We start from the raw sequence: 24,544 nt of genomic DNA on the forward strand, positions 1-24,544 counted from the left end.
ATCTTCACGGGGCCTCTCCTCCTTCCCAAATCTCCCTCTGCCTTTCTCTTACGAGGACACTTTTTGGATGCAAACCCAACTGGGTGGTTTAGGATTAGCTCTAGACCCTTGCTTAATGATATCCGCGAAGAATCTTTAGCCAAATAAGGACACACGCACGCACAGGTTCGGGGGGGTGGACATATTTGGGGGAGGTGACCATTGGGAGAGTGAGCGTGCACTGGCGAACAGCCTCTGCCGTTTCTGAGCTGTCCTTCCCTCTGTTGATCTGAAACCCTGTCACAGAGCTTTCTGGGTGTCATCTGCAGCCGGCTGGATGTGGAGGGCAGCAAGAGGCCAAGGAAGGAGGCGGGCCACTCCAGGTTGGCAGGTGGCAGTGTTAATAAGCAAAGAGAACTTTGTAAGAGGTTGTCTTGGGCGGCAAGATGAATGGGTCCCTGTACCCACCTGCCACATGTTAAAAGTTTATAAAGAGGGGACGCCCCGGTGGCTCAGTCGGTTGAGCGTCTCACTTCGGCTCAGGTCATGATCTCACGGTTCATGAGTTCGAGCCCTGCATCTGGTTCCGTGCTGTCGGCGCAGGGCCTGCTCCAGATCCTCTGTCTCCCTCTCTCTGCCCCTCCTCTGCTCTCTCTTTCTCTCTCTCTCTCACAAAAATCAACGTTAACACAATTTACCCCCCAAAAAAGTTTATAAGGAGGCCTTAACTGGGTTCAGTCATAGGTGGTCTGCTGGTGTTCCCAACACCACATCACAATGTCAAGACTGTCCTTGGAGCGGCCCCCGGGAGCCACCAAGGCGAGCGGAACCCGCATTCTGAGGAGGGAGTCGGGGTGAGGAGCCTCTGAGTGCCTGGGTTCAGCTCAAGGGTTAATCGGCAGTCACATTTCTTTGATGACCTTCCCCGGCTCCTTCCCGGGCCTCCCTAAAAGGTGGCCCGTCCTTCCGACTGCCTGGCATCCTCTCTCGTATCTGCAGTGGCAAACAGACCTGTGTGGGTCTCGGCTGTTACCCCTCACTGGCTTCCTAACGACACTGAGCGAGACATCTCTGGGCTTTGCAGGTTTAGCTGCCGCATGATCACAGACGGGCAGGGGTGGGGGGGCGGTGGCGAGGGATGAGGCCCAGTGTTCCCGAAGCCCCCGGATCCGCAGCTCAGGGCGGCCTCGGCCGTTCGGTGTGGCTGAGGGTTTCTTCCTGTGAAGTCTCTATTTGCAACCCCGGCATGGAGCGCTGGGTAATGAGCCTCGGCACCTGCTGTTTCCTGGCCGGGGAGAATGTGCATGTCTGCTGATGAAATTCTGTGTGGATTAATTAAAATGGGAGAAAGCGTTTCTCCTGAATTATTTACCCGCTTCCAGGGGAGCAAACCTTCATTGCGGCATCTTATTATTGACGTGCTGGAACCTCTCTTTTGGGGGTGCTGCTCCAAGCCTGGGGTTTGGGGTCGGGCAGTGGGCGGGGGCGGGGGGGAAGGAGCTGGTCTCTTCCGCGGCTTTGAACGGCTTCGTCTCAGGAGGCCTCAGGATAGTCGTTTGTAGCATCCGAGGGGTGCTTAATCCTTAACGCTGGAAGGGAGATGCCCCCCATGAGGCGGGTGGCAGGGGAACTCTGTAGAAAGTCCCTCCCACAGAGCCTCGTCTCCCTTTCTCTCCTCCCCCCGCCCTCCAGCACCACCCCTGAGAGGGCCCACCTTTTCCAGGGAGGCTCCGGGAGGGTCAGCTGTCACCCCAGCCCTGCCCCGGGACGGAAGCGACTCACCCGTGCCCAGCACAGGTCTGGGTGCAAGTGTGGGTCCCCAGGGGCTTCTGGGCAGCGAGTGCTGGGTGCTCTGGGGGGTGTGGTGTGCTTCTCAGCTGTCTGGCTATGGCGGATCAGCGCGAGGTTCCTGACTGTCATCTGTGTGCACGTTTGCAGAGCGCTTCTGTGCTGTGGATGTGGGAACAGTGGCACCAGGCCACACGAGCCCCTTGCCGGCGATGCCATCTATCTTCAGTTACCCTCGGTGCTGAGAAGGGCCAAGGACGCTGCTCTGAATATTTAGGTTGGCCCTTCAGTCCCGAAACGGATTCTTTTTTTTTTTTTTTTTTAATGTTCATTTATTTTGAGAGAGACAGACAGAGACAGAGACAGAGCGTGAGTGGGGGAGGGGCAGAGAGAGCGGGAGACCCAGAATCCGAAGCCGGCTCCAGGCTCCCAGCTGTCAGCACAGAGCCCGACGCGGGGCTCGAACCCACGAACGGCGAGCTCAGGACCTGAGCTGAAGGCAAGAGTCGCACGCTTAACCGCCTGAGCCACCCAGGTGCCCCTGGAAAGTTTTAACCTTGCGACCACAACAATACAACCATTAACCCTGAAGATTTGATGTAGACATCTGTACTCATGTGTGGGGGTGTTTTTTTGGGGGGGGAGGTGTATGTTTTCCTTGCAACTTGGTACTTATCCGTATATCACGTGCGTACGTCTGTGTATTAGTTAGCTGTTGCTGTGTAACAGCTTATTCCAAAACGTGGAGGTGTTAAACAACGAACACCATCTCGCAGCTTCTTTGGGTCAGGAGCCTGGCTGGGCACAGCGTAGCTGCGTGCCTCTGTCTCAACGCTTCTCATGAAGCCCGCAGTCAAGGGTGTTGGCCGGGGCTGGATTCTCCTCAGACAGTAGACGGGGGGGGGGGGGGGGGGGGGGGGGGGAGGATCCACTTCCAAGCTCACCCACAAGGTTGTCTGTAAGATTCAGCTCCTCCCCGGAACCGGTCAGAAGCTGCCCTCCGTTTTGTGACCCATGGGCCTTTGCATAGAGCAGCTCACCACATGGCAGCTGGCTTCCCTCAGAGAGCAAGAAAGGATCAGTCAAGACAGAAGCCGCAGATTTTTTTGTAGCCTGATCTTGGAAGGGACGTCCTATCACTTTTGTCTATTCCATTGGCAAGAAAGGGATCACCCGGGGCAGCCTACGCTGAAGCAAAGGAGATTCCACAGGGGTCCAGATGTGAGGGTCGTTGGGGGGGGGGCATCCTGGAACCTTCCCACCAGTCTTCAGCGTCCATGGGAGTGTAACATGCGTTGGGGGGGAGTGTGATCTTGGTTTTGCAGGAGCTATTAACACGCACACATTTACAGATCAGGAAATTCTCTTTGTGGCTATCTGGCAGGGATAGGCCTCTGCAGTTCATTCATTTATCTGACTTTATCAAATTTTACACTTTGCAAACAACTTGCCTCTGCCTCTGATAGAGCATCCAGCTTAAATCCACAAATTACAGCTATACATAACAGCAGGTAGCGGCAGATACATGAAAATGCCAGCTATAAAATATCGGCACGAAAAGATGCCTTGCCAGCGGCTGTGGTTTGCAGATGGGGGTTCTGCCTGAGAGGTAAGCTGAGTGAGACTAGCCTCCAGGGCAGGGGCCAGCCCTGCCTCAATGCAGCCTCACGAACACGCTTACCCCCGCGGAATCAAGGTCCTCAGACATAGCGTGCTGTCCACTTCCGCTGCGGGTGACAATGACGTGGCCTCAGCTCCGGCTGAGGGGGACATTCTCACTGAACGGGCCACGCCGGTTCCTTAGGCCACTGGGCAGAGTACTGAGGGAGAGTGAGCAGGAATCAGGCCACTCTCTTCCCTTTCCTGAACAAGTACATGTTTTAAAGCAACTCGGAATCCAGGGAGTCCACAGGGCATGCTAAATTCAATTTAACTAAAGGGGACCCCCAAGAACGATCGCTTCTGGTCAGGACCATGGGCCAGACTCTACTTCTGGAATAATCTATTGCTCCTTGGGGGAGCCCCACTCAACCAGAGGAAGTCTCTGGTTCTTCTGGGAGGGTGATGTGGTGGAAAGTACCTGGCTTCGGGATAGGACAGACCCTTTAGGATCCCGGCTTCATGGCTTCCAAGCCGCGAGGTCTCAGTTTTCCCGTCGGTAAGATGGGAATAATACCACTTACTAGTCAGGTTGTGTCACGATTAAGTAATTTATGCAGAGAGAGGAATTACAGACATACCATGGTCACGTGAAATATCAGTTCCCTCCTCTCTTTTCTCTGTCCCCCAGTCCCTCTGCTTAGCAATTTATTCCAGGAGCGTCTCTCTGCGAGGGGTGATGCTCCTGTGCAGGGGGCCTGCTACCTTGATGGAACCCCCTCCCCAGCGACAGCCCCAGTCCATTCCTCTGCAGCGAGTCCAGCCTCCCTGGTCCCTTGTGGGGGGAGAGTGGAGAAGGAGCCTTATGGTATTTAGAGATGGGGCTTTGGGAGGTAATTAGGTTAGATGAGGTCACGATGATGGAACCCCCATGATGGGATTAATGTCCTTGTGAAAGACATACCAGAGAGCTTGTTTTCTCTCCGTGAGAAGACATCCAGCGGCCAGGGAGACGACTCCCATCAGAACCCGACCACCCTGGTACCCTGATCTCAGACTTCCAGCCTCCATGACTGTGAGAAAATAAACTTCTGTTGTTTAAGCCACTCAGCCTATGGTATTTTGTAACGGCAGTGGAGCAGACAGCCTTCCAAACTGTTCCTCTGGACGCTTCTGCCTTGCACGGCGGGAGCTACCCTCCAGTGTAGTTACAGGACTTCCCTTCCTGCTGGAAGCTGGGGCCCAGAACCCTTGGATAGAGGAGAAGCACTCTTCTTAGGAAGAAGTTGCTTGTCATTCAGCAGAGGTTGGGATGGTGGAGGGGGGGACGGGAACTGACTGGGTCACAGCCCTTGACAGGTGGTGGCCTCTTAGGATTGAGAGCAAGGCCCTAGGTCCCTTCTGAGCCAGGGCGAGCCTAAGTGTCTTTGGGCAGTGATTGGGTTTTGTTCTTCCAAGAGCCGGTTGCAAATTCTGTTCCTGCTGAGACCCTGAGGGCCTCTCAGAGGCTTAGGGAGGACAGCCACCTACCCTGACCCAACAGGGGTCTTCTCCAGCCTGGGGGGCTTCACTGATCCCTGCATCTTTCACAAGGACCCCCAGAGAGTGGTTGGATTCCGGTTGGTTGCCTTCAGCTCCCCCCTCCCCCTCCCCCAGGCCCCGTCATCCCCTGGCCTCTGTGGACTCGGGGCTGGGGGCTGGGGGTGTGGGCAGGCTGTACCCCGGCACACTGTGTCCTGGGGGAAGTTGTTCCCCACCCGGACGTGGCCGCATCAGCTCTGTCCCTCCCCGAAAAGATGCTCTCTTTGTTGTTAAACTTACTTTTGTCTTGTCTGAGCTGATTTATGCTTATTTTCTTCTTTGGCTGGCCTCTGAGCAGGGACAGGGAAAGGGAACAAAGCAAGGGGAAAGGATTTGCTCCCATTGTGTCCACACAGGGCCCATTTTCTTTGTGTGTTCGAAACGTCTGGGAGTCTGAGCTTTGAAAGCTTGTCTTAAATGGTCTAATTGCGCGATCTCAATCCTGGCGTGGCGCCTCGAATGTGGCTTTTTGTGGATTTGACTTGGGAGGGGCAATTGGGGGGTGGGGACACTGTGGGCTGCCTCACTGGTGGATATTTTCGGCAAATCAAAGTTTGTTCTTCTGGGGCGATTCTGTTCTCCCTCATCGACTTCCTGACCTGTTGTCTCTGATCTTGTCGCTTTCCTTGGTCTCTAGGACCTAGCATAAGGCCACCGCTGTGCTGCTGAATTATCGACAGGGCCAGCACAGTCCTGCCAGGGTTCCCCGGGGACCCAAACCAGGAACACCTGCCCAGCCCTCTTCACAGCTCCTGTCTGTGCTGGACATTGGGTGCCATGTATCAGCAGTTCCCAACCCGGGGTCCCCATGACGCTCCAAAAGTTTTTCTTTACACGCTTCAGTCGAAATTGGCCAAATGCAGAAACAGACACCAGAATCCAGCTGGCTTCGATTAAGCCAGACACTAAAAAGATTTGTGCTAATGTAAAACAATACCTTTCTGGGGCGCCTGGGTGGCTCGGTAGGTTAAGCCTTCAACTTCAGGTCATGATCTCGCGGTTCATGGGTTCAAGCCCCGTGTTGGGCTCTGTGTTGACAGCTCAGAGCCTGGAGCCTGCTTCAGACTCTGTGTCTCCCTCTCTCTCTGCCCGTCTCCCGCTCACACTGTCTCTCTCTCTCTCTCAAAAATAAACATTAAAACAAATTTGAAACAATACCTTTATTTTCACTAAAATTGTGTTGTTTTGGAAACTAGAAGTTTTTCCACTACAAAATGTTACTTACAGTAATGTGCAATAGTTTATCGCATTGACTATTTTTAAAGAGTTAAACAAAAATTCACATTTCTCAGTTAGTTCCTCACACAGTAACTATCGATCAATATCATGCATGGAAACACAGTTCTTTGGGATCTTCAATAATTTTTAAGAAGTAAAGGGATTCTGGGGCAAAACGTTTGAGAACCGCGGACATAATTAATATAATTATCCAGCCACTTATCTGGGAAGCAGTATTATCCCCATTTCACAGATGGAAAAGTGAAGCCCCTGGCAAATGACCGGCTCATGGTTCCCCAGTAAGTGGTTGAATTGGGATTTGAAAAAAATTCGGACTTAAAAACAACAGTTCATACGTACGAACCGTAAAACAAAATTGGAAAATGAAAAAAGTGTAACCCACTTATAAGTCAGCCATTCAATATTTTGGAACATTCCCTTCGTCTCCAAACTTAACTTATATAGTTTGGATCATCACGGTCGGCAGAGGATTTGAACCCAGAGCTGGGTCAGGGCGACAGGCTGAGATTGTGTCTCCTGGCCGAGGCGGAGGGCAGCTCCCTGTGAGGCAGGGGGTCCTGCCCGTGCGCCCTCCTGTCTCGAGAGCGTCCAGGAGCAGGACCCGTAGATTGTGTGTTATAGGCTGAGCTGTGTCCCTCCGAAGTTGGTGTGTGGGAGCCCTGAGCCCCAGTGCCTCGGACTGTGCGTCTGGAGACGGGGCCTGGAGGAGGTCAATGAGCTAAGACGAGGTTGGATGGGGGGCCTCCTGCTCTCTGTCTGGTGTCCTTAAGGGAGGTGAGTCTGGGAAACACTAGGGGTGCGTGTGGTCCCGGGAGAGGCCCCGTGAGGACGTGGTGAGAAGGTGGCCCCTGCAAACCGGGGAGAGAGGCCTCGGGAGAGACCCACCCTGCCCCCGCCTGGATCTCAGACACGTAGCCTCCAGGATGTGAGAGTGTAACTGTCAGGCTAGCGACCCCCTCCCCCTGCCCGTTCTGTCCTGCTTTGTGTGGCCGCCCCAGCAAACACACTGAGTCTGATCCCCTCCACGGGTGGGGCCTTCGGACGAGCCGGGCTCTTTCCCTGTGGGGGATCTGTGGGGTGATGGCCACGATGTCACCAGAAGCCGCAGGGGCCCGATCTTAGAACCCCTGCCCAGTGGGTTCCGCCTGCTTGGGGCCGGGGTCAGCCCCTTTGCCCTGGGCTCAAGGTGCCAGGAAGCAGCTCAGAGCCTTCCAGGGGGCCTGGGAGTGGGTCCGCCCCCGTGAGAAAGTTCTGACCCAGTGGAAATGGCTCTTCTGGCCTAGACCCCTGTTACCCAGTCACCACCGAAGCGCTCAGCCCGGCTTTGCGAGTGGGCCTGTGGCACTAACGCCTGGATCTGGAATGAGCGGAAAGCAGAGCGCCAGTCCAGGCCAGCCCCCTCCCCTTGCTGACTCCCAGCCTCTCAAGGACACGCGGAGACAGGCGCGGTCGGGCATCATCCCTGGCTCCCGGTCCTGCCTCCTTAATGGCCTCATTGACCTGAGCGTCCTTCCCGCCCGCTGGTTATCGCGTTGAGCTAACGTTCACTGCTTCCCTCTTATGTCCACACTTCCACGCCCCCGTGCTCCTGACAACCCACTCCCATCGGCTTTGACCTTGGGTGGCTGGCCCTGTCAGTGCCGTCTCACACACGTGGGCTCTTGCTTCTTAAAGCGCCCAAGCTTCCTGGGTTTCCCTACTGGCCATGCCCTCCTCCCTCCCGCCCCCCAGCCTTGCTCTGTAGGACTTTCTGCGATGGAGGGGGGGGTTGCCCCCCGTGCGCAGGGCAGTGAGGGAGCCCGGAGCCCGCACCCACTTACTGGGGTTTCCTTTCTCTTTCATTTTAATTAATTTAACTGTAAATAGCCACAGCGGCTGTTGGCCACCCCGGTTATGGACAGCGCTGCCCAAGGGGTCTTCAGACATCTGCTGCCGTCTTCCAGATCTCCACTCCCTGCTCTGACACCTGCCCCGGCCTCCAGAACCACCTCAGGCTGCCTTCCAGACGGCCCAGCAGGGTCCCTGGCAGGTGGATGGGCTTTACCAGGCCCAAACTCTGGCTCTCGCCGCCCCTTCTCAGCTACGGCACCCCACGCACCACCCGGCTCAACCCCCAGGCTCACCTGAACCCGAGCTCTGTCCGGCTCAACTTTGGGCTCCCAGTCAATACACTTGACTGGCTCTGGGCTGGGTCAAGTTCATACTCTCTCTCCCTCTCTGCACCCCTGCTGGCTTGGCTCTGCTCTCACTGCCTCAGGACACTCCCCCTTCCCTCGCCTGTTCTCCTCTTTTGGGCAGAGGGTAGAAGGAAGGAGGGAGGAGCTCCTGAGTGAGAGAGGTGGACATCACATCATCCGTGTCCCAAGCTGACGTTGGGACTTGCTGCTCGTGCCGTGTCCCGCAAGGGGGTCCCTCTCTGCTCCGTCACTCGGCCTGGCCCCACCCCTACCGGAAGCGTTCTTGGGAATATTTCCTGTTAGACCCAGTGGGGCCAGGGTGCTTAGATTAGTCCTCTGGTATCTACTCCCTCCCGTAGCTCAGGGAGCAAATCCAGCTGTTCTCGGGGAACGTGGCTGATCTGCCCTTACCGGGTTGGAGCAGGTGGCCAGCTGTCCCCTCTTGGAGGGAGGAGGGGGTGTGCTTTGACCGGGGGCCATCCAGAGGCTTCAGGACAGGGTCACCTTGATCCAGGTCTGTCCGGAGCCAAAAGTGAGGACTGGGCTGGAGTCTGCCTACTTCCGCCGTCCCCTCCCTCCCCTTATGACAGAGCCCCATAGCGGCAAACCCAAACTTCTCTGTGAGCACAGTCCCACCCTAATTATAAGGCAGGAGAGCGCCTGCTCTCGTCAGCCCTGACATTAATTTCTCTAATTACAGCTGAGCTTCCGAGCAGTATTTCCCCCCTTAATCTGCTTAATGCAGACACACACTCCCCCTCCTCCCAGTCCCCCCTTCCTTGGCTTCTAACTTTAACCCCTTTGCTGCTGGGGGGCAGTTTTCTGAGCGGGCACCTGTCGTGGGCTGAATTGTGCCCCCCTCCCTGGATTCACATGTTGCAGCCTTAACCCCCCGGCACCTCGGGATGTGACTGTATTTGGGGATGGGTCATTGAAGAGGTGACTGAGTGAAAATGAGGTCGATGGGGCTAATCCAGTATGACGGGTGTCCTTATACGAAGAGAAGTTGGGACAAAGACAGACACAGAGGGAAGACTGCAAAGGTCCTAGGAACCTTCAGAGGAGAGAGGCCTCTGAAGGAATCCAACCCTGCCCACACCTTGACTTCAGACTTCCGGCCTCCGGAACGGAGTGAAACTAGATTTCTGTCATTTAAGCCGCCTCATCTGCAGCACTTTGTTATGACAGCCCTGGGAGACGGGTCCAGCCCCAGAGGCCACTGCCTGAGAAGCTTCCCTATGAGGCAGGTGACCCAGGAGGGGTCAGGCTTCAGGACCCACCTGTGGCCAGTGGTCCGGTTGGAGCTGCCTTTTCTCTTCTGGCCTGGTCTTGAAGTGTTGGAACATCTGGGAACATCTGGAAGAGAGGGCCGGTGATGCCTCCCCGCTGGTCCATGTTGCACAGCATGTCTGTTCCTTTGCATGTCTCATGTTGGCATGTATACGAACAGGAAAGACCCATCAGCCTTCCTGATTCCCCCTTCCACCCTATGGAAGACTCAGTGTGCCCTTGCTTGCTTTATTTAAAGAAAAAGAATCAGGGGCACCCGGGTGGCTCAGTCGGTGGAGCGTCTGACTTCGGCCCAGGTCGATTTCTCGGTCCGTGAGTTCGAGCCCCGCGTCGGGCTCGGTGCTGACAGCTCAGAGCCTGGAGCTGCTTCTGATTCTGTGTCTCCCTCTCTCTCTGCCCCTCCCCTGCTCACGCTCTGTCTCTCTCTGTCAAAAATAAACATTAAAAAAAAGTTAAAAAATAAATAAGCTTTACTGAAGTATAGCTTTCAAAGTGACACATAAGTGCGTCAACCATCGTACTCACCTCGTCACCAGCACCATAATCAAGATATACAGTACTTTTTCCAGCCTTATTGAGGTATAATTGACAAATACAATTGCAATATTTTTAGAGCGTATAGTGTAGTGATTTGATACAGTGTATACACCGCGAAAGACTTCCCACCATCGAGTTAATTAACAAATCCATCACCATTTTTATTTATGTCAGAAGACTTAAGGGCTTCTCTCTTAGCAAATCTCAACCCTACAATACAGTATTATCAACTGTAATCACCATTTGATGCATTAGCTACGCAGACTTCACAACTTACTCATCTTATAACTGGAAGTTTGTACATTTTACCAACCTCTCCGTTTCCCCCACCCCCCAAGCCCTGGTTTCCACCTTTCTGCTCTCTGTTTCTTCCTTCCTTCCTTCCTTCCTTCCTTCCTTCCTTCCTTCCTTCCTTCCCATATTTACTTTTGAGAGAGAAAGAAAAAATAAGGGGTGGGGGGGAGGAACAGAGAGAGAGGGAGACACAGAATCCGAAGCAGGCTCCAGGCTCCGAGCTGTCAGCACAGAGCCCGACGCGGGGCTCGAACTCATGAACTGTGAGATCATGACCTGAGCTGAAGTCGGATGCTTAACTGACTGAGCCACCCAGGCACCCCAAATTGTCTCTTTTAAAATTACATTTAAAAAATCTCTTCCTTGCTACTGAGTTGTATGAACTCCTTGTATATTTTGGATATTAACCCCTTACTGGTAGGTGGCTTGCAAATATTTCCTCTGATTCCATAGGCTGTCGTTCCCCTTGTTGACAGTTTCCTTCGCTGTGCGGAAGCTGTTTAAATTTTTTTTTAATGTTTATTTATTTTTGACAGAAAGAGACAGAGCATGAGCGGGGGAGGGGCAGAGAGAGAGAGGGAGACACAGAACCCAAAGGAGCTGTCAACACAGAGCCCGACGCGGGGCTCAAACCCACAGACCGCGAGATCATGGCCCGAGTTGAGGTCGGACGCTCAACCGACTGAGCCACCCAGGCGCCCCTGTGCAGAAGCTGTTTAAATTGCCGTGGTCACCCTTGCTTGTTTTTGCTTTTGCCGCCTTTCCTTTCACAGCATGCCATTCTACGAGGATGTCGGAAAGTCAATCGGTGTCTGGTCAGGGCAGGAGCGGCCGAGCTGGGCTTGCGTCCCCTTGAATGTGACTGTCCCAGACGATCTGTTCTGTGATGAGACAATGGGGGACAGAGATCGTATGGAGCTGATGGCTGAGCTCCAGCTCCCGGCAGGCCAGGTGCTTTCTGGGACTCTGAGTCATTCTGTTGCCGTCATCCCCCACGGTCACAGCCGTGCCTGCCCGGGACTCTCGTTGTTGGAGATCTTCTGAAGGTCACTGCCCAGTTGTGATGGGCCCAGTTGTGATGCACGCCTGACATGCACTGGGGGTCAAAAGGAGAGGAGGTGAGTCTCGCCCTTGACAGTGACCCTCGAGAGAAGTCACAGGCGATGAAAGGTATTACAGAGACGAGGGAAGGGGGTCCCGTGGAGAGGGTGGGGACAGGAGCCAGGAAGGCCTAAAGAGGGTGGGCGTGGTCAGGTCCCAAGGCCTGGAGCTGCCCACAGTTACCCCGAGTGGGGAGCAGGATTTCTGCCCTGGGGCGCTCCTATCCTAACAGGGGAGAATGGCTGGGTGGCCCACAAAGAATAGACTGTCCACCCCATGCCTGACTCCTCACCGGGACGCTGAGCAGTTCTGTGAGGCCTGGATTCCCCGCAGCGTCCCTCTGAGATTCTATTCTACGTTCAGGTTCAGCTGCCGCGCCTCCCACGGGGGCAGCCCCTCCCCGTCTTCCATGACTGTTGTGCAGAAGGGGTTCTAAGTTTTCAGACCATTTATAGCCAAGGCAACCCATAAATACAGCACAAACGGATTCCTGTTTTGGATCCAGACAGTTTATATAAATATAAAAACATAACTACAAATATAAATATAAATATATAAATGTTTATTTTTTATTTTTATTAAAAATTTTTTTAACGTTTTTTTCTTTTTGAGAGACAGAGAGAGATAGAGCGTGAGCAGGGGAGGGGCAGAGAGAGAGGGAGACAGAGTCTGAAGCAGGCTCCAGGCTCCGAGCTGTCAGCACAGAGGCAAATGCAGGGCTTGAACTCATGAACTATGAGATCATGCCTGAGCTGAGGTCGGACGCTTAACCGACTGAGCCATCCAGGCATCCCATATATATATCTATTTAAGTTTATTTATGTTGAGAGAGAGAGAGCGCACGCGAGGGAGGGTGCAAGTGGGGGAGGGGCAGAGAGAGGGAGAGAAAGAGAGAATCCGAAGCAGGCTCTGAGCTCTCAGCACAGAGCCCGACTTGGGGCTTGAACCCACATACCCGTGAGATCATGACCTGAGCTGAAGTGGGATGCTTAACCGACTGAGCCCCCCAGGGCCCTCCCCAGACCGTTCTTACTGGCTTCCCATTTAGTCTCATTCTCTCTCCTTGGTTCCCCTGGGTTCTGGGGTCCCTGAGACCGCCCCCAGGTCTGGCGATTTGCTGGAAGCTCTCGCGGGTAGTTGTGCCCACGGCTAGGGTTTATTACAGCAAAAGGACGCACAACAGTATTGGCGAGGAGAAAGGTGTACGCAGAGTCCGAAGACACGTGCGTGCAGACGTCTGATGCTCTTTGCTCCCGTGAGGGGGCACCCAGAGCAAACAAAGATGCAGTAATAGATGTGCTGTGCCTGTCCAGGGATACCCATCAGAGACTCAGCTCCCAAGGTTTCTCCTGGGGGCTGGTCACCTAGGCATCTATGCTGAGCACCTGCCAAATTCCGGACTCCCCCAAGCAAAGCCAGTGTTCATCACAAACCACACCGTTTGGACAAACAGTGTAGGCGCAGTGAACCTTCCTTATCGGTTAGGGAAGGGAGGGATCGTTCAAGTGCTAAGTGCCCAGATGCCAGCTCCGAACCAATTCGCCAGCAGGACCTTCTTTTTTTTTTTTTTTTAAATCTTTTTAATATCTATTTATTTTTGAGGGCAAGAGAGAGACAAAGTGGGAGCAGGGGAGGGGCAGAGAGAGAGGGAGACGCAATCCACGGCAGGCTCCAGGCTCCGAGCTGTCAGCGCAGAGCCCATCACGGGGCTCGAACCCACAGACCCTGAGGTCATGACCTGAGCCGAAGTCGGACGCTTCGCCGATGGAGCCACCCAGGCGCCCTGCCGGCAGGACCTTCTAAAGATAGCAGTCGGGGCCGAGTCAGGCCTCTCCGATGGCTAATCTCTCCTGCCCGCGTCTTCTTTCCCTAACAAGTGGCCGAACCTCCGCTCCCTCTCTTCTTCCACCAGCTGTGACCCTGGCTTCCCTGCTCTTTGCCATGGAAACTTCTATTGTACCTCAGACACCGCTGTGGCGCGGGGACTGCAGAATCTGCCTGAAAAAGCTCCCCGTCTATCAGCCACTTTTCTGTTCCTTCCTGCCGTTAACCTGTAGCTGTATTCATAACATGCCTAGCACACTGGATACATTTCCCCGACTAAGACCCCTCCACAGGCTCTTGGCTGGAGAGGCTTGGAGTCTTTCTGGAGGGAGGTTCTAGCTTGTGAGACGAGGACCCCTTTCTGGCTGCACACCTCTTCCAGTGCCTTCCACGAACTTCAGCTGACAGCGCCGTGGGCTCCTGTGGTCGCTATCTATTGCTGCGTTGCAAACGGTGTGCAGAAGGGAAGGAGAGACGAGAAACTGGTGCCGTAAGTTGTCTCCATGGAAGGTACTGGATGGCCGGGGGGGCGGGGAGCAGGGGTGGAAGGGACACAGGCGCTGAACACCCTTTGAGAGCCTCTTTTTATTTTATTTTATTTTATTTTATTTATTTTTTTTTTTAATTTTTTTTTTCAACGTTTATTTATTTTTGGGACAGAGAGAGACAGAGCATGAACGGGGGAGGGGCAGAGAGAGAGGGAGACACAGAATCGGAAACAGGCCCCAGGCTCCGAGCCATCAGCCCAGAGCCCGACGCGGGGCTCGAACTCGTGGACCGCGAGATCGTGACCTGGCTGAAGTCGGACGCTTCACCGACTGCACCACCCAGGCGCCCCACCCTTTGAGAGCCTCTTAAGTGTTGTACTGTATGCACATATCGCCTTTTCTTTTTTTTTTTTTCTTTTTTCTTTTTTTTTTTTTTCAACGTTTATTTATTTTTGGGACAGAGAGAGACAGAGCATGAACGGGGGAGGGGCAGAGAGAGAGGGAGACACAGAATCGGAAACAGGCTCCAGGCTCTGAGCCATCAGCCCAGAGCCCGACGCGGGGCTCGAACTCACGGACCGCGAGATCGCAACTTGGCTGAAGTCGGACGCTTCACCGACTGCGCCACCCAGGCGCCCCACCCTTTGAGAGCCTCTTAAGTGTTGTACTGTATGCACATATCGCCTTTTCAAACAACGTTTTAACCGCCACAAAGGAGAGGAAGACGAGGAGGGCACGCGGAGGAGGAGGAGAAGGGGACGGGGAAGAAGAACCCACAGCGGCTGAAAGGTGGGAGCAACCCGTGTCCACGGGCGAATGGGTGGATAAGCGAAATGTGGTCTGTCCCCACAGTGCAACATTATTTGGCCATGAAAGAGAACAGAATTCGATACACGCTGCGATATGGATTGAACCTGGAAAACATACTGCTGAGCGGAAGGAAACCAGTCACAAAAGACCACATATGGTGTGACGATCCTACCTGTATAAAATGTCCACATCAGGCAAATCCGCGGAGACAGAAAGCAAGTTAGGAGCTCCCAAAGGCTGGGGGGGAGGAGAGAACGGAAAGTGGCTGTTTAGTGGGTGTGAGCTCTCCTTTCGGGGTGATGAAGTGTTTTGGGGACTAGAGGGAGATGGGGGTTGCGTAACCAGGTGAATGTCCTAAATGCCCCCGGACTGTATGTTTGATGCAAGTGTAAACGGCTAACTTTATATGATGTGAATTTCACTCTGATTTCAAAAAGAAAAAAAAAAAAAAAAAACCCATAAGCCAGAAAGAGCCAGCTCAGCAGGAAGGGCTCTCTGTCCACATACCGTGGATTCTAGAGGGACAGGAGTCCTGGGCGTCCTGGACACGCGCACCCTGCTGTCCCGTGTCTCCACTCATTGCCCGTTCCGCGTCTGGCTTTCCTGGGTTCCAGAAGCAAAGCGGGGGTATGTCAAGGGCACACTTCTACGGTGCAAGTTAAATGGAGTGGTACAGGGGCGCCTGGGTGGCTCGGTCGGTTGAGCGTCTGACTTCAGCCAGGTCACGATCTCGCGGTCCGTGAGTTCGAGCCCCGCGTCGGGCTCTGTGCTGACGGCTCAGAGCCTAGAGCCTGCTTTGGATTCTGTGTCTTTCTCTCTCTCGCTGCCCCTCCTCCACTCACACTCTGTCTCTCTCTGTCTCTCAAAAAGAAATAAATGTAAAAAAAAAATTTCTTTTTTCACGTAGCGGTTACACCACAGTGACCAAAATAGCACTCAGGGGCCGACTCCCAACGATGCCCCACAAACAACTATTTTCAAAATGCGTCAGGATATGGCCAGCTCTGCCATCAACCTCAGGCCCGCGGGCACTTCAGGCTCGGTGGCTTGCAGCTGGGTTGTGCTGAGGGGGGCGGGGTGCCGGCATTGCTCAAGGGGCCAACGGCAAGTCTGATACTCCCTCAGGTTCCTCTGCCTGTGCCTGCTTTCTCCGAGAGACCGGAAGAAAGAACGTGTTCATCTTCGTGGGTTAGGCTTTTGGACTTCGCTGGACCTGGTTGATAAACCGATCCTATTAGGAGAACTGGGGCAACAACACCCAGCGGACAGAACCTACAGGCTGCAGGAAGCTTTCCTGCCATCAAGGTTAAGGTTCAAGCGGTTTAGGAAGACAGACGGACGACACTAGAGCCCCCAAGGATCGTATTGACTCCTCCCCTGGCCGGGGACACAGTTACACTCAGGACACCCTGGGACAGGGCTGCATTTTATGGGCAGGCTCTGGGAGAATCCATTGCCTTGCTTTGTTCAGCTTCTAGAAGCCACCTGCATTCCCTGCCTCGTGGTCTGTCCCTCCATCTCATCTTCAAAAGCAGCAAGGGCCAGTCCGGTCTCCCTCATGTCTCATCGCTCTGACACTGACTCCCGCTGCCTCCCTCTTCTATATTTCAGGACTCTTTCGATTACATTAGGTCCAGCCAGACAATCCAGGACGATCTCCCTATTTTATGCTCAGTGGATTAACCTTAATTCCATCTGGAACCTTAATCCCCTTTGGCCATGTTATGTGACATAATCACAGATTTCAGGGATCAGGACGTGACCGTCTTTGGGAGACCACGATTCTGCTAACCCCACGTGCCTGCACTGACCTGTGGGCCAGTGGTGTGCAGGGGGAACGGTCCAGAAAGAAAGGGGGGGGTCTTTTTTTTTTTTTTTAAGTTGCCCAGGTTGAGCAAATTTAACGAAAATAGCGGTGTCAACGTGGTAACGTATTTAAAATCCCTGAGTCATTTGCTGGCACATAGTAGGTGTTCAATAAATGGGATCTCATGACGATGTTGAATGAAGAGCTCACCCGTGTCTCCGGTTGCCGGGAGGGGGCCCACCTGGGAGGGTCCCCTGTCTCGTCTCCCCGTCGGCTCCCCTGCCGCCCAACCCCGATGCACACGCGCGCGCGTGCACACGTATGCACACGCATGCAGACCCAGACGCGGGCGCAGACAAGGCAGCTAACTTCCTTGCAGAGCAGGCAAAGTGCTATAGCTGTGTTCTTTCAGCTCCCACAAGCTGTGTGGCAGAATGGCCTTCTGGCATAAATAAAAATAAACCCCAGACGCTGCTTTTCAATCAGAGGATTAGCCTAAATGTTGTGAAACAGAAAGCATGAAATATGCATCGCAGAAACAGCTCTGCCGGCTCCTCGGCCTCCTTGCATGGCTCAGGGCGGCTGGCGTCCGCGTGGGGCGGCTTGTTCCCGCCCGGGGAGGCCGCTGATGATTTGTGCACAGTGTCAGTAAATGCTGTTATGACATTATTAATGCTCCGCACTCCGGCAAAGGACAATGGCCTATTGCCTCTTAATGTGCCGTCTGCTGCTGTAGTCGGAGCACATTAAATGAGGATTTCAAACCCCGTGAACTGTTTGTTTCTTTTCTTCCTCTTTCCACCCGGGCCTGTCTGTGAGCTCCAGAAGCAACCTTGAAGCCTTGAATAGGTGGGGGTGGCAGTCAAGGCTCCCATACGCCCAGGAGGCTTCGGGGGGGCAGTGGGGGGGAGCAGCGAGGGGGCAGGGGAACTTCGGGGAACCCCTGAGTGCGCGTAGAAGCGCTGACCTTCCTCCAGGGGTGTTTGCAGTGGGGGCAGGCCCCGGAGAAGTGGGGCTCGCCAGGCGGGCAGGGCTGGTGGGCTTTGCCCTCTGCTGACACCCCAGGGGACCCGGATGGCAGGCCTCCGGTGAATTTTATTGGTCTCGCATAATGTTCTAAAAATACTGAGTTCACGTTTTACAATTATGCGACTGCTCGTGGGAAGTCCAGATTTCTGACTCTTGAAATAACCGGGTTCCTATTCACACAAGGCAACGGTGCCTGTCCCCCGGGGGGACCTCGGGTCCTTGGCAAGGACCCCTCCGGCCCCTTCCCACTAGGTCCCTGTAGTAGGTTGAACAGATGTGCCCCCCCCCCCATTCATGTCCGCCTGGAACCTCAGAACACAATCTTGGTTGGAAATAGGATCTGTGCAGATGTAATTCGTTAGGATGAGCTCATACTGTGGTGGGGGGGGGGGCCCTAATCCAATGACTAGTGTCCTTATAAGAAGAGGAGAGGACACAGAGGGACACACACGGGGAAGGCCATGTGACGATGGGGGAGAGATTGGGTAACACAGCTGCCAGCCAAGGGTCGCTGGTCCCCACCGGACACCATGGGCCAGGTCCCCACTCAGGGCCTCTAGGAGGAACCGACTCTGCCAAACCTTGATTTAGAACTTGTGGCCTCCAGAACTGTGAGAGAATCACTTGCTCATGTTTTAAGCCCCTCATCTGGGGTAGTTTGTCATAGGAACCCTGGAGACTACTAGAGTCCCACCCCCTCAGTACTTTGAGCACGCACCCCTGCGTGCAGGTGCATCACCCGCTTCCCCCAAATCCCTTCCCCAGAGTTCTTCCCTGCCCTGCCGCCCCCCCCCCCCCTTTTTCAGACAGAGGCCCTCCAGCCTGGCCAGGGCCTCCTGATGCCCTGGGCTTCTGACCCTCCGGCCAGGCCGCAGGCCCGCGTGGAGGGCAGCGGAGGGTAGAGCCAGGAAGTGCCGTATTCAGAGCCTGCACGCTGACACCCGTGTCGGGCCAGCTCGTGGTTCTGTTTGTAGCCTCGGGAGAGAAAAAGAGCGGAAAGGGGGACGCCTTTAGAATCTGGTATGACCTGCTGTGTCAGTCCTTGGATGTGCCACCCCCGCCCCCCGCCAGCAAATGTGCCCCAATTCCCACTCCCCTAATCTCTTCTAGCTTGCTCGGGGAGACTCTGCTTCCTTCTCCGAAGGCCATGGTTCTCCCCCGCCCCCCCCCCCCCCCCCCCCCCGGCCAGTTACGTTAACATAACCTAAAGTATTAAAAAAAACAAACAAACCGGAAGGTGCCCAGGCCCCCGTCTGCGGTACCGAACCGAGGCCGGGAGTTTCTGTTTCATTACGTTCTGCAGGTGATTCTGCTGAGTCAGGGCTGAGAACCACTGGCCCGTAGGGCAGGATCTTGGCTCGGGTTCCCCGGAAGTAAATCCTCGGACCAGGACGCAGGTGCCAGGAGTGTATTTCGGAGGTGACCCCAGGGACGTGGACGGAAGAGTAGGGGGTGAGGCCAGGAAGGGAAGGAGGCCGGTATGGGGTGTGCTACAGAGCCGGCCACGGCTGTGGGCAGCGGGGGGCTCAGTTTCCCTGGGGAGCTCTGGGAGCATTCCCGCCCGAGGGAGAGGGAAATGGGTATTGGTCCGTTGCTCGAGGGCTGCTTCGGGGCATCGATTCGCTGGCGTTTCTGTGTTGGTCTCGTAGGTTCGAGCAGAAATAAAGCCGCGTGTATTGTCAGGAACCTGCCTTTCGGCCTCTAGAGGGGGGTGCCCGGGGAATAGGGTGGGGGCCCCGACAGCACCCACCCCAGGTAGGCAGTAACGAGGAAAATCACAACCGCTAGGCTGTGAGGGCTCATGGGCGCCAGGCAGTGGGCCGTTTACAGGCATCCAGGGGTGACTTCTCAGGTCCCCCTAAAGAGCCCGACTGAGGGACGCCTGGGTGGCTCAGTTGGTTAAGCGCCTGCCTTCGGCTCAGGTCATGATCTCACATTAGGGTTTGAGCCCCACGTTGGGCTTTCTGCTATCCACGCAGAGCCCGCTTCAGAGCCTCTGTCCCCCTCTCTCTCTGCCCTTTCCCCACTTGTGCTCTCTCTCTCTCTCTCTCAAAAAAAAAAAAAAAAAAAAAAAAAAAGAGCCTGATTGACAGCTGAGGAAACTGAGGCATGAAGAGGGTATATCTGAGGTTGCATGACCAGGAATCCGCAAACTTCCTCCTAAAGTCTACAACAGGCAGCAAGCAGGACCTTTCACACGGGTCTGTGCTGTAGGCAAGAGGCTGGCAGAAGGGGGACAGTCTGAAAGGAGGCGGCCGGGTGGTGGGGCTCAGAGAGTATCTTTGACTGCCCCCCGCCTCCCTGCCTGGCCACAGCACGCTGTCAGACGGCAGCGAGCACTCTCCCCTGCCCGTCTCAAAGGCCACATGCGCGAGGGCAAGGCCCGGAGCCGGTGGGGAAGACCCTCTCCCACCTTGTGAGCCAAACCAGACATGGCTGTGCCCCTCCTCCCCTTCGGCCTGAAGTGCCAAAAGCGCGACCCCCAAACTTACATGAGAGGCACACAGTTGGAAGGGCCCCTTCATTACTGAGCGTGGATACGGCTTTCACCTTGCCATCCAGGGGTTAAATTCGTGCCTGGGTGTGTGGCAGGTGTGGGCCTGGCAGCGACCCGTGCCTTCAGATCGCTCTTGGGCCAGCCTGCCACGATGCCCAAGTTCCCCCCCCCCCCCCCCCCCCCCCCGTCACTCCCCTGCAGGGAGGCACGGTCAGCATGTCCTTGTTCAATGCAAATTTGTTACCTAGCTGAAGTCACACATTAATCCGCCAACATCAATTCATCATTGGCTTTCACATTAGCAGAGAGCAAGGCGATGAGATAATGGAACACGGGGCAGGTGAATTTTGATGAAGAAGGAGCAGGAGAAGCAGGAGCATGAGTCACTGCTGGTGAGAAATGGCTCAGAAGCGCGGCCGGGAGGTGCGCTGGCAAAGGGGATGGGGCCCCAGTTGGAGGGGACCGAGGCCGGGTGCGTGAGAATAAAGGTTTTTCTCCTCTTCTAAACCAGGCTGCAGAATCACGGCCAGGGATGGAAAGATTCAGGGTCATCCAGATCCTTCTAACGTGGCCCTAGGCCTTGGGCTCCTCCTGGCAGGTGCTTCCTTGTCTGTGCTGGGTCAAGGTCTGGTCTGGCAAGTGCTGTTTCTGCCTGAGTGCTTTGTCCCTTGCGGGCCTGGCTCTCGCGTCGCTGCACCGGCCTCCTGGGCCGGTAGAAGCCTCTGACCCACGCCTGTAGTGGCAAACACATCTCCAAAGTGGAGAAGTGGAGGGGGACGGGGTCGAGGGCACGTAAATGCTTTATCGAGTAGGAAAGCGCCTTGGCCAACCTCAGGTCACTCTCATTTCATAGTGGAGAAACCGAGGCTCTGAAGTGTCCCCGATCTGCCGGCGTCGGGCACTTGTTAACGGAGCGTCTGAGACAAGAGCCCAGGTCAACACCGCGCGCCCTGGCTTCTGGGCTCAGTGGATGAGCCGAAGCGCGAGAGGCGGAGTTTGAACTTAGCTCAGTAAGCAAAGGGGAGCCGCTGCAGTTTCTGACCAGAGAGGGCCAGAGGATGGGTGACGGCTGCAAAGCGACATCAGAGGTGGTGTGAAGGGGCCAGGACAGAAGGCCACCGGGGGACATAGGGGCCGGGGCGGCGACGCGAGGAAGGGCCCAGGCGCCCGAGGAAGTGGGGAAGGGGAGGGGGTCTTCTCCCAGCGCCGACCTTTTCTGTGCTCCGCAGGAGCCGAAGCGGGGCTGGTGGCTCGCGGGATGCTTCCGAAGGCCGGGCCGGGGAGGTGGCACAGCTGGTGGGGGGAGGCGCGGGGACCCCCCGCCTCCCCCCACCCGACACCCGGCCCGGAGGGCGCGCTTCCGGGCCGCAGCCACGAGGTGGCGCCGGCGCGCCGAGGAAGCGCGGCGGCCGCTCCAGGGCCGCCCCAGCAGCGGCTCCTCCGCCTCCTCCGAGGAAACAATGCGGCGCTTCCCCGCGTAGCGCGGCGCGGGGCCGGACGCCGGACACCCGAGCGCGGGCAGCCGAGCGAGCGGGCGGCAGGGCGGGCGCGGGGCGCCCTCGCCGAGAGCCATGGGCGCGGCGCGGCGCGGGGCCGGGGAGCGGCGCGGCCCGGAGGCGCGGGGGGCCGGGACGCGGGCCCGGGGCCGCCTCTAGCCGGCACCGAGGGCGCGGGTCCGGGGATGAGGGCGCCCGCGGCGGGGAGCCCGTCTGCGCGCCGCGGCGCCGTCCCGCCCAGCGAGCGAGCCCCAGCAGGCAGACGCGCGGCCGGCGGTCGGGGAGCGCGCCGCCTCCCGGCCCTAAAAATGTGAAGCGGGGAGGGCGGAGACGCAGAGACGGCCCGGCTGGGCGCCCTCGCCGCCCTCCGGCAGCCGCGCCGCTCCCCTTCCCCGCCCGCCCAGGCCGCGCCGACCCCGAGCAGCGAAGCCGCCGAGCCCCCGCCCCCCCCTCCCTCCCTCCCGGCCTCGCTCAGACCCGGCTTCGGCCCGCCGCGGGTTCGCGGCCCGGACGCGGCGGGAGCAGGGCCCGGGACGGTGCGTCCGGCCTTGCCCGCGGCTCCTCGCCCAGGCAAGTTTGAACAATGATCACAGTCAACCCGGATGGGAAGATAATGGTCAGAAGATGCCTGGTCACCCTGAGACCCTTTCGGTAAAGTTCTCTCCCGGCTGGCACGGGGAGGTCTTTTTGTCCGAGGGGGCGCGGGGTAGGGGTGGGCGAGGTCGTTCCCCGCGAGGGTGCCCGTCCCAGGGGCAGAGGGCGGCGGTTCGTGTTTGTGATGGCCGGCGGGGCTGTAGAAGGGATGGGGCCGAGGTTCGGGTTCGGGTGGGGAGGGGCGTGTAATTCTGAGACGTGTCCCGGGGTGGCGAGGACTCGGGGTGCGAGGGTGGGAACGGGGGCAGAGCGCACCCGGGTTGTGGCCCTGGGCCCGGGAAGTCGCCTCTGCCAGGGTGCCCCTTCCCCGCCCCTCGGGGTCCTGCCCACTTCTCAGACGGCCCCACCCGGGCGGCGAAGTTCTTGCGCGGTGCTGGGAGGCTTCCCCGCCCCGCGTGCGAGCCGAGCCCTGGGTTGAGTCGTCCACCTGTCCCACCGCTTTGCCCTCGTCTTCTGCTCGCGCTCCCGTTCTCCCGGGCGGCGTGCGGGCCTGTCTCTAACGGGAGGTTCCCCGAGATGGAGCAAGGACGCCCTCCCACGCCCCTTTCTGCTGGGAATTCGACCCTCCTTAGCGTGCGTGGAGAGTTGGGGGCAGGGGCGGCGCTGTGGAGCGCCAGGGCAGCGGGAGCCGGGACCTCTGGGAACGTGGAGGCAGGATAGAGGCGAAGACGGATCCTTTCACCCCAACCTCGGGGGGGCCACGTCTAGCTGGGCTCTGTCGAACCCCTCCAGGCCCCTCCCCCCTCCCAGACCCCGGGCTCCTCTCCCTAGAGCCCGCGGAGCCCGCCTGCTGCTGGGGGGGTGGGGAGGAGATGCTAAGCGATGGGTGCCCAGCGGGGTCGGAGAGCCACCTTGCCCAGGGGGGCTGGGTGGCAGAGGGCGCCGAGGGAGCGGCGAGGGCGCGGCGGTGGTCGCACTCCGGATGCGGCCACAGGTTCGGTGTGGACGCGGCTCCTTTCCGCTGGGGCAGGAGCTGGGCAGGAAGAGGCGCAGGAGGGCTGTGGGAGGGTCGGGTTTTGAGCCCCTCCCCTCCAGGCCTTTGGCCGGCGTCCCCGCCCCTTCCAGCTGGTCTCCCTCCAGCCCCCAGACGGGAATACCTTGGCTCAGGTGTCTCCGGCCTCCCCAGCCCCTCCAGCCTCTGGATGGGCTGGGCCTGTAGCGTGGAGCTAGGCAGCCTGCCTTCCCGACAGCACGGCTCATGATGGGCCGCCGATGTCTGGAGGATGCGGGAGGGGAGGATCGTAGAGTTGGCGGTCCCAAGTGTAGGGCCTTGGGCAGGAGGCAGGGGGATGGCTTGACGCAAGGTTCGCATGGGAAGCAGGGCGGGAAGTGGGCGTCCCTGGAAAGGACCTCACTCCTCCAGCGAAATCCTCGAAGGCCTGGCTGACACTGACCGTTGAGAGGGTCCTCTCCCGGTCTCTGCCACCCCATGTCGTCCCGCCCTCCAGGTCATGGGAAGGCCCGCCAACCGACCCGAGCTTTGGCTGGACGTTTTCTGGTGCAATTGGAGGCGGCTGCTGGAGCCAGCACCATGGACAGCGCCCACTCCCCAGCGCTCCTTCCCTCTGGGGTCCTGGCTTTTTCAGGCTTTTATCTGAAGCCAGGATTCAGAGGTGGTATTGCATAGACTCCCCTCCCTTCAAGTTCTGTTTATTCACCTAGGGTCTTCCTAGGCTACCCAGAGAGTCACAGCCAGCAGTGGAATCTTCGTGTCCCCTTCAGATGGAGGGGGGCTGGCCTCTAACCACATCACCTCTACCTGTTATTTATTTATTTATTTATTTATTTATTTATTTACCCGTTAATTTTTAAGGCCAGGCTGGGAGCCCTGCTCCCTTTAGTTTCCCCAGAGCCTCATTCTGTAGTTGCTCCCGGAATATCGTTTGAATGGATACACAGACGGACGAAACCATTTTTACTGGAATCCACCATCAATGGCCCTAGGATTGGGGTCTGGCAGAGAGAGATTCAGATGAGTTGTGTTTGGGGCGTCAGATTCTAGGCTAAAAGTTTAGATCCCTTTCTCATAGCAGGTTTGTTTGAGCCCTGGCTCTAAATACAACCCCATAGCTGGGGAGGGGGTTTGAGGCAGCGGGAGACAATAAACTTGAGGAATTCGTCCTTGTCCTCAGGCCGGGAGACGATAGCTGATTCTTTCAGAATCTTCCTGGGTGCACAACCACCCGCCTCCTACACTGTTTCTCTGGCTGCTGTCCTGAGACCAGCCTGGCTTCATCTTGGGATCCCAGGGACCCATCCTCAAGCTTGGTGGAATGCAGTGAGGGTCCCTCAGAGGTGAGGGAGCAGTGTCTCGTGCTGGGTCGCCTGTCCTCCTGTCACCTCCTGGGGGAAGC

The 24,544-nt window shown here is 56.8% G+C and overlaps 1 protein-coding gene across 2 annotated transcripts in view; it reads left to right on the forward strand.

Annotated features, from left to right (window-relative positions):
• The first annotated feature begins 21,968 nt into the window (after window positions 1-21,968).
• The window catches only part of MGAT5B (alpha-1,6-mannosylglycoprotein 6-beta-N-acetylglucosaminyltransferase B), a 69,182-nt gene continuing 66,606 nt past the window's right edge, over window positions 21,969-24,544 (forward strand). The window contains exon 1 of one of the 2 annotated variants that reach the window (XM_086688161.1): window positions 21,969-22,187. In XM_086688161.1, the coding sequence (XP_086544287.1) occupies window positions 22,120-22,187 (68 nt within the window). In that variant the 5' untranslated portion in view covers window positions 21,969-22,119. The remainder of the gene's footprint in view (window positions 22,188-24,544) is intronic. The other variant, XM_086688162.1, reaches the window with a different exon arrangement.

The sequence above is a fragment of the Puma concolor genome, chromosome E1, assembly GCF_028749965.1.
Source record: "Puma concolor isolate L17-30 chromosome E1, mPumCon1.1.hap2, whole genome shotgun sequence".
Classification (NCBI taxonomy): Eukaryota; Metazoa; Chordata; class Mammalia; order Carnivora; family Felidae; genus Puma; species Puma concolor.